Source organism: Apium graveolens, chromosome 6 (genome assembly GCF_009905375.1).
Source record: "Apium graveolens cultivar Ventura chromosome 6, ASM990537v1, whole genome shotgun sequence".
In the NCBI taxonomy this organism is placed as follows: domain Eukaryota; kingdom Viridiplantae; phylum Streptophyta; class Magnoliopsida; order Apiales; family Apiaceae; genus Apium; species Apium graveolens.
The window spans coordinates 10,696,332-10,706,844 of NC_133652.1; the positions used below are offsets into that span (position 1 = coordinate 10,696,332).

At 32.5% G+C, this 10,513-nt stretch overlaps 1 protein-coding gene across 1 annotated transcript; it reads right to left on the reverse strand.

Annotated features, from left to right (window-relative positions):
• Nucleotides 1–308: 308 nt before the first annotated feature.
• LOC141663843 (DNA polymerase lambda) lies at nucleotides 309–9,619 on the reverse strand. Its single transcript, XM_074469681.1, has 14 exons — nucleotides 9,363–9,619; nucleotides 8,944–9,081; nucleotides 7,626–8,021; nucleotides 7,210–7,303; nucleotides 7,007–7,137; nucleotides 4,570–4,632; nucleotides 4,165–4,344; nucleotides 4,022–4,075; nucleotides 3,506–3,594; nucleotides 3,258–3,348; nucleotides 3,039–3,119; nucleotides 2,216–2,283; nucleotides 676–760; nucleotides 309–582 (listed from the first exon to the last, which is right to left on the reverse strand). Exons 1-14 carry the CDS (start codon nucleotides 9,474–9,476, stop codon nucleotides 484–486), a joined length of 1,683 nt encoding a protein of 560 aa, XP_074325782.1. The 5' UTR covers nucleotides 9,477–9,619; the 3' UTR covers nucleotides 309–483.
• Nucleotides 9,620–10,513: the final 894 nt, after the last annotated feature.

Here is a 10,513-nt window from a genome sequence, read left to right on the forward strand (position 1 = left end):
AATTGTGTGATATGCAAATTCAATGTTGGACAACTATTGCAAATGTGTGTGTGTGTGTTATTGATGGTTTTCCAGAATCTCCTCTTTTCGACATACCACGCACACTATCCCAACGTATCCTCCTCTCAAGGCCAAAATATTAACCTTTTTAGGAAAAATATAGAACTGCTTGGATTCGTCTTCCCAGAACTAGAAAGCCGAACTGCCAGTCCAAACTTTGATCTTGTAATCCGCAGAACTTGTTTCAATAGGCCTCTCAAGGCCATGTACAAAATCAACCAGATTCATTACATTTCTACAGAGGTCAGTTTATGTATAATGTAAGGCTTTCTTCTTAACAAATTTTGACATACAGCACAAACTAAATTATACATAGTTACATACACGTATAACGTGAATCTTCACTTGCAATTTACACGCCAAGATTTATTTTTTACAGCTACAAAAACTTCTGGTTTGCCTAAACTAAGATATGTTAACGTTTCAGAGATTCCTTTCAGTTGGTTCCAATTTAGGAAAGCCAAGAAACTCAAAAACCTCATATTCTGTTTCAAATTTCAAACTTGCAGTAGCTCTGACGCCCTGCACAATATTATGGTGATGCGGCCCTCAGACTAACACATAATTAAAGTACAACCCAGAAACAGAGCAAAAACGACGTAACCAATATATTACCCGACTGCCACTTGAACTTTTTGTTGCAGGGAAGAGTCCTTTATCATCAAGCCGGAACCCCTTGGACTCAGCTATTAACCTCAGCCTGCACCCATATATTAGTTTGAGAAAGTGAACACTGCAATACATGATCCAAGTTTTCCCCGTCTCATTATATGGTTGTAGTAACTAGTAACTGACATCATTGCTATGGCATTGAAGTCTTTATGAATAAACTAGAGTTTTAGTTCTTGTCACACAAATTATAATATGTAGGGAAAATAAATTGATAAGTCCTTGAACTATTCCTGTTTTATTCGATAGGTCCCTGAACAAAAGATTCCGCAAATCGGGTCCTTTAACTTTCAAATTTTTTTGGACCAGGTCCTTCCGTTAGTCAAAATCTTGCTGATGTGGCAGTGAATTTGACTAAAATTTTAAAAAAAAATGAAATTAGACACAAAAAAATGAAATTAAGACATAAAAAATAACATCACATGACTTTCAAAACATTATATTGTAACTTAAAATAAATATAATGTTAAAATCAATATAATTTTTTAACCTAAAAATTTATTATTTTTATTAATTAATTTAATTTAATTTATACTAAAATGTTAGGTCTAACATAAATACAGCGTGGAATCTATTCCAATTACCTAAAATTCAAATACTATATTATTATAAGTGAAATGATATGTATAATTTCAATGAAAAAATAGTATTACAAAATTGAGATATCTTTAAATAAACAATTAAAATCCATTTAATTATAATAAGATTAATAAATCAGTTAAGTGTCAAAGTTCAATTAACCAAAAATTACAATAAAATTCTAATTGTAAAATAAACGAACTAAAGTATTAATATTAAAATATGAGTACCGTCCTACCAATCGTTGTTTTAATAATATAATATAGATAAATTATATCATTATTAAATTTTAAATAACTAAATATCATTAGACGCATTATACAAATTTATTTTCAAATTTAAGATCATAACTATCTAGATTTTTTAACCCGTTCATAGTATGAAATCCATTTATGTCATTAACTTCATAAATACATATATATTGTATTTTATTATCTTTTATAGTTTATTTGTTTCATAATAAAAAATAAATGTTATATAAAAATAAAATCTTAATATTAAAAGTAGCCCGCACTGATAATATGTTATGTGTATGTATATGGATAGTGGATTCTGTTAAGTCTGTATATGAACTAGTATTTGTTTTTTTATTTAATTACGTTTTTCTCTCAATTTACACGTCAAAGTTAACTGCCACGTCAGCAAGATTCTAACGGCGTCAGAATCTTTTTAACGGAATGACCTGATCCAAAAAAATTTGAAAGTTAAAGGACCTGATTTGCGGAATCTTTTGTTCAGGGACTTATCGAATAAAACAGGAATAGTTCAGGGATGTATCATTTAATTTTCCCAAATATGTAATAGGTTCATCATTTCATATAGAAATCAATAGTCTTTGTACATGAGAGAACATATAATACAATATTCAGGGACAAATGGCTCAAACTTAAATAAGCAGTTAATATACCTCCTGTTCAGTACATCATTCCCTGTCCACTGTATTAATCCAAATGCATAAATGTCCTTCGGATATACCTAAGAATTATGGAAAAGAACATAGATTACCTTCTAGTAACATTTAATTTATCAAAATATTCACAGAAGATTAAACTAACATTTAATAGTAAAATTACTGCTAAAAGTTTGTTACTTATTAACACCTAGTGAACAAACTAAAGTCATAGCCACGCACTACAAGGAATACACAAATGATAATCAAAATGAAAAGTAAAAGCACACAATCAATCTCTCCTACTACCCCACCACTTGAAAAGTAAAACCACTACTGCACTAGGAAAGTTTGAAGATTAACAGTTGGACACATGCACTCAGCATAAACATGAAGAACTGGATCAGCTTTAATGTTGTCCGGCTCTCCTTACTGGAGAGTAATGGAGGACCGTCCCAACAATGTTACAATGTACACTGACACCCACGTCTCCCATGTAGATGAGCATAATAAAGCCATATAACCGTAAGTTGTCAACAACTTCTGCTCTTAAGGTCAACATAGAACTATTGCCAAAATACCCCCCTCCCCCCGGGGAAATGAAATGACTTCCAAATCCTTACAAATATCACAATATGTGTGTAGATCATTCATGAAGAGATTTAATTATGATTATACAATATTTTAGATATGCCATGCATTACATTATACAATGAGTACCAAAGAAGTGTTATTTTGAGAAACGCACGTGCTGTTTTCAGTACTATGTCTTGATGCCAATGTTTCAAAAGATAAGGAAGTATTTGTAAGTACGAACTAGACCCATAAAAAATTCAAATACCTTTAAATCAATGCGATGGCGTAACTCTCTCCCAGGATAGGTACAAAGACCAAAGTAGGTGTCAACTCCTGAGTCAGTACCCTGTGAATGAAATAGAATTGTTATAAGTTGTCCTAGTTGCCAATAGTTTGTTTATCTGCACAACTCTTCTACAGAAAAGTTGTTAGCATTATGTCCCAATAGCTCAAGTAGAAAAACATGAACAGAACAAAAAATTACCTCCTCGCTATGAATACCGACAAGTAAATCCTCTTTCAAAAAATTCAGATCTTTCAGGTGCTTTATGTATTTTGGTAGAAAACCTATATGACTGGAAGAAAAATGAAGTTCACTGGTCAGTTTACTGCACAAGAAAGCTGCAGAGAGCATGGACTTTTATAGCTTAGGTGCAGCTTTTTATCAGACATGCGACTGAAATTCCATTTCCCTGCAGAAAAGAAAAGAGGCGCGTCTAGAAGAGAAAATACCTTTTCCCATCAGGATGAGTAATTATTATGTCCATATCTCCACAAGAAGCCTTTCCACGTCTGAATGATCCTGCACATATAATCACCACCTGCATTGGATTCACTACTAACAGGTGAAAAATGTTCCTTAGTATGGACATCAATTATCAAACTTTATATGACTGATACACTTTCCAATTGAAGAAAGATTAAACAGAAATTAAAATATATTTTGTGCTTAATTTCATTTTTATCGACATTCTTTTTTTTAGAAATGCTCTTTTAACTTAAGAAACATTAAATAATTGGTTATCATCATTTATTCAAACTAAAAATGAACATATGATATCAATTATTCAGGCCCGGCATACTTATAAGTTATAACATTAAAACTCCTGTTTTTTAAGACTTGAAAGAGATCATTGATGGAAATTAAATAAATAAATAAATACATAGAAATCATATAGCCGTGGCCAGGGCTGAAATGGTAGCTTAATTAAAGCCTAAAAACAGTGGTGAAGTAGTAATAATTCATACCCCAGGTAAAACATTCTCTCCAGCTTTTTGTAGAAGCAGCTCCATCTCTTGAACCTACAGAAACAATCTTTAATCAGACTAACAAGATTTACACAGAGTGTATATAAATTGCCATCATATTATTTAATGAAAAAAAGTCTGACCTCGTGACGTGGGATTCTTGTTCTGATATCATCAAAATATTTCAGCCCTATCCTCTGTGCATTTGTTAATGTAGACTCAGCTTTTAGATCATCTAACGTTCGACAACCCTTTTCATACAGTTTTAAAGCAGTTGCTGGACCAATTCCCCATACTTCCCCAAACAAACTAATTGTACGCACCTGCAAAATTACATCATAGCCAATTTTTAACTTGAATACTGAAAATATGACATGTTGAACTGAGTGTCTCAGAAAGAATATCAATTCTGCACATGTAAAGGCCAGACAACATATTTGCAAACGGCATCCGCAGTCTGTCTGATCAGAAATTTTATAATTGAGGAAAACTACAAAACTACATCATACTGATTATTAAAATAAGGTACTGAAGAAATTTTTGTCCACCTTTTCATCAGTCTCAAAATGCTCCAACTTGGATAGCTTACCGGTAGTCACTATTTCCTGGATCTGCAAACAAAGATGGCATAAATGTCACATTGAATCCAATAAGGTTATCTGTAATGCCATATTTATTTTATTTTATATTTGTTATGTAAATATTAGCTACAATGCATTAGGTGAATTTGATGAAAGAATTCAAGCTAGATATAGTTTTGGAAGTGAAATCGACCCAGATAACATGAGACCTCGTACCATGGTCTATTAAATTAGAATATATTTTGACGGTGATTTATCGATCTAAAGGTAGCCGACTAACTTAAATAATTATTCATATGATCGTTCATTTTAAATGATGATAATGAGAAAAAACCAAAGGAGATTGGCAATTGTTAAATGATTATTCTTACTTGCTCTCCGAGTACATAGCTACCGGCACACAATGTGGCTCATCACCCATTTAGACTACCTTAATACATTTTATTATTTTTATTCAAGAAGGTGGGGAGTAATACCAGTATATATACCCCTCCTCCTCGTACATTCACTAGAATAGGATACAAGCTAGAAGCTAAAAGAGCCCCTGTAAGGTAAAATCTAGTCTCTTCTTTGTTTATTTTATTTACTTATTTATTAATATTTAGTTAATGTTGAAAAGAATAAAGAAGAGTACTCTTTGTATCCAAGGCTTGGACGAGGCTTTCAGAGTTATAAGCATCGGCTAATCTAAATAGTGGTTGATAATTATAAAACTATGGAATATATGGGAAGGTAAACCACATTACTAGCTACTTGGATATTATGGTCTTTAGTTGCGTAGTTGCAGTAGCGCGCCGATTCAGATCCTAAGTACCGGATTCGAGGCGGTACAATATAATCCTTAGAAAGTCCAATGCCTAGCTACATTTAGTCTTACAGCTATAATATGAGACTACAATCATACAACTCAACTCCAATGCATTGCTATACATTGATGGATAAATGCATAAATGGATACTTGGTCTTATATTTGAGACAAAAAATGGCAATATCCATCTTTACCACATCATCAAATAACTAATAATGGAGTGTAAATAGGTCCACTTTAAAATAGAGTGAATGACTTGGATAAAATATTAGGTAAATATAGAATTATTTGGTTGTATAATACAACTAGCATTTGGTTGTATAATATGGCACCAAAAACCACTTTTTGGTGTCATATTATTTGGTGCCATATTATAGCAATGTTTACAACCATTTTCCATCTAGTATTAGACTTGCTCTTACATCGACAAATATATTCTCATAAAGGTTGTTTCTACATAGATTATTGTGTGAATTAATAATTAAACTTTTGCATAAAGACTTAACGTAGAACATAAAAAACCTTTCAACGTGGTGGATGTATGTATTGTTGTTTTGGTATAAAATCTTTGCCGAAAACTTCAGAATTTTGCACAGGCGAGTACAGCCCCTGGCGTCCCAATTGTCTTGGCTGGCACCAAACTGGGTCGATATTGAGAGTGCAAAAATCGCGATTGAATTAGCATAATATGTTGTTTTGACTAAATGATCGATCCGATTAATTAAACACATGTTTTATAATTAAATAAGTTCATAGGGGAGGGTTAGGGTTTCGTAGCAGAGCCAATAGATAGACTAATCAAATCTATTTAAACCAGATATATTAGTAAGATAACAAGGTCACCAAGGGAATCATTGATTTGATTCGGTAGCGCCTGACGATTCACAGCCGAAGGAGGAGTGAATACGAGGGGTTGAGCGAATACTTAATTATTGTGCCTAGTGTTAATTGCAATTAAGATGAAAGATTGCGGCTAAATCTTGGATGTGGCAACTGAGTGTGAGTTTTTGGCCAGGACGGCATAGGTAAGTCCCATGTGAAGAAAAACCATGGGTCAAGGTATTATCCCGCTTACTTTTACGTACTTTTATGTATCATTGTATATCAATTTGTACCTAGAACACACATATTTGTGCACACATAAGTCGGGGCCTTTTGAGAAAACAGCCTCTTCATTCTTTGGAATGAGGGTACAGTATACCCTCCCCAGACATTGTCCTAGGTATTTACTGGGTACGGTTGATTGATTGATTGATCTTTGTGCAACTCGGTATGACTTGATGTATAGGTGTCCTGTATGCATGTATAGGCTAGTAACTAGTGACTGTACGCAGTAGGCATTTGCAGGCTTAAATTTTCCAAGTGTCAAGCATATGCACAAAATATAACCATCAACTGTTATTTTAATACACTATCTGAATTTAAATGTACAAGGAATTATGAGGTATAAGATGACAAAAATGATTCTGAAAGTGATTAATGTAATTAAAAGTAACTCCTCCTGGACCCCGATAATATAATTACAGAACCTTCCACTAGAGGAAGATTGATATTAGTACAATCAAGAAAGAAATTGTTAATAAACCTGCCACTTACATGTTCCTGCATTGATTTTCCTATGGTGGGCAAGTGCTTCACCTGCTCCGAGCTTTCTATTTTAAAGGGCAACTTTTCAATAACTGGAATAGCTTTATAGTAGCTGAAGGACCTCCGATCATCACCCATGGCTGTTATAAGCAATCATGTTAGCAGAGTCTATGCTAGAAGTTACAAGCAAAAGTTTCTACATGGGAAGATACCTCTATATATATTGATAAGTTTCCCAAATATCTCAGTAATATTCTTGTTTAAATCAGGAGGATTATACACTGATGATGAGTTTGATGAATCTGCCTGAATATAAACATAAAAAACAAATTAATACTAACTAAAAAAATATACTTGCATACAGTGCCAATCCCCAAAACAGAAATATATAGTAAAATATAATACAATTGATAGACAAGTGTACAAACAGAAATCCATGAGAACCACCCCTCAACCTTTTTAAAATGCTCAAAGAAGAGAGGACGGAAAATCAAGATCATTGCAAAATTATTTAAGTACAACATGTGGCAAAAAAGAAAAAATATATATATAGCCAAAGTGGTCACGGGGTAGACAAGATCATTTAGTGCTTGAAAAAAATTAACCAAAAAATGATGGCCAATCTTACATCCTTATCGTCAACAGAAGATGAGTCTAAACTTTGAATTTCAGCACTGAAATAGTGAGACGAGTCATCAGACTTGCTGCTCTTATTTGATGCTTCAGATATCGTACTTTGTATGATCTTCTCCTTGTCTTCTACAGAAGTTTTTTTCAAGTCCTCTGACGAGGTATTTACTTTTTTGGGGTGGAGTTTCTCTCCATGACTAGAATCTGCTGCACTGGCTGTTTTAGGAAAAGCTTCACCACTTTTAGAGTTATTTTTATCTACTGCTTCAGGACTTTTCCCCACAGTAGTTTTGGACAATGGTTCTTCTTTATCTATCTGTAGAATGTAAGAATCCTCAGATGCTTTTTCACCCAAAACCAAGCTGTCCTCTAACCACTGATAACGGAGAATGAGCTGCAAGAGGCCATAGAATAAAAATTTTAGACCTATATAATAATGCATACAACACTTGATAGAGCAGTTCAGATATATGGTATGAAAGCAAGTACCTTGTGTACACAGAAATAAAACATAGAAGCCAACAAGTTAAACAACATTTACAGCAGCAACTTTTTATGCATTATAATGTGTTTCCTTACTTAACAAAGTAGCTGACTTATGGTAGTGTAGAAAATGCAAATTATAGGGTTAAACAGATAATTCAAATAAATTCAATATAGATAAAACAATATTTCTGGAAAGAAATCCTTCTCTTATACAGTCCAGGACCTTACTATTATGCCAGATAAATGGAACAATGATTTATATGTGTAAATATCAAATCATTAGAATTCTTTAGAGTTGCACATGAATGACTTGAGATAATGACTACCACAAGGTAAATTGAGCATGTTTCCTTCTTTTTCACTACTAAGGCTCCGTTTGTTTTATGGAAAATATTTTTCATCTTCCATGGCATCATTTTCCAAAATCAAGTTATTTTCTGGCAAACAAACGTGGCCTAAATGTTATTTTTATACTCGACCTAAAGAAGAATTTGTTGTTGTTTTTTACCTAAGATTCATTGTTTGAGTAGTTCAATTCTTCATGTACAGTAAAAAACATGAAAGAAGAAGAAAAAAAGGTACTTAAAGTTACGTGTCATAAATGTAGTATCATCAAACTATAGTTTCGATATAACTCAGCAATAAACATCCAACATTTCGAAGTCCAACTCCGAGTCTATCTAAATCGACAAACAAGACTAAAATAAGTAAATTTGTGCATACATTTTGTTCAAGGACCTCAAAAATCAAACATAACTCCAAATTACGTAATTCTTTCAAATTACGAATGAACAACAATAAAAGGCAATCAAGTGAATCAAGAAACTGACTCCTTTGAAGCGCGAAGCTTGTACACGACCAAGTTTCTGAATAAGCGAATCCGGATCATTAGCGAAAACATGAGTGATCCTAACGGAGAATTTATCCTCCACAGTTGCTCCCATTTGATACAATTTCTGCTTCCACACCTACAACCACAACATAAAAATAAAATAAAAATATCAGTCTATTAGGTTTCAGATATAGGCTTTATTTATTTAATTCAATTTTATTCCGAAAAACAAGTAAATAGTTAATTTTAGTCGAACGGCTTTTTTTAAGAATCCGTATTGATGGAAATTGTTGTGCATGCGATGTTCCATCATTATTAATAAAAACTCATCGAACACATATTTTTAGCATGCGCCCTCGGACACACATCAGAAAATTCGTTAATCAAATGTAAAGTAATTGTAAGAATGGATAGAACCTGTAAACGAAGCCTAGAGACGGAGTTTTCGACAAAGAAGACAAACATTCCGGCGAACATTCCGTGAGGATCGCGCGGCGGAGATTGATTTCTCTTGCGTTGTTTTGGCGCCATTTTGGACTAGTTCGTAATTATTTGGATTTTTTTGCTATATTTTCAGTTTTTATATAAGATAGAGTCGGTTAGCAATTCATTCAAGTGTCTTCTTTTTGTTTCAAGTTCAGTGCTGTGGCGGTGGCAGTTACAGTTAGGGCATGTTTGGGTTTTACAAGGAAAGGAAACAAGTTATTTTTACTGTTCAAGTGTTTATCAAAATAAAATGTTCATGTCAGTTTTTTTTTTTTGTTTTTTTTTTATAAATAAAAAAAACAGTTTTCATTAACTTAACGAAATTCCCGAAAATATATAACATATTAAAAATAATAAAATAATTTATTTCTTGATTGTTTAATACACTGAATTAAAAAAAAAATTTGAAGTTAGAAACGAAATCAAATACATTTCAAGCGATCAAAACTGAAATTTATGAAGGAAATATTTTTATTTGAATTGAATAGCTGAAAATAGTTTTACATATTGTATTTCGAATTTAGATTCGTCCATTTAACATGAGAAATTTTTGTACTTCATTATGCTTTAATCATTTTTTTTAATAAATGATAATAAACACCCCTTAAATGATCTCTAGAACTATTTTAAACAACCTTTCATATTTATATTCAGAGATTAATTGTTTATATGTTTTTTCATTTATGAGAGAATAGATAGTTATATTTTGACAAACTCTGTATCAAAAAACAACTTTAGTATTTCTCAGAATTTGTAATCCTATTAATTTCATGGGTACAACTATAACATCCTACTTAAACAAGTATAGACTACACAAGCTAAACCTTATTTATTAATGGAAGTAAAAACAAGCTAAACCTTATTTATTAATGGAAGTAAAAACAAGCTAAACATAATTTATTAAACTAACAAAAGTTCAAAAGATCCAAAATAAAGTTCTCTGACAAGATCCAAAATAATATGGAATAAAACATGTCTTTGACTTTATTTTCAACTAGATAAACAAGCTAAAATCTGGGCAGCACTCATCACACCCCCGCTTTACCCCGACTACCTGTGGAAAGAAATAAATACGAGTGAGC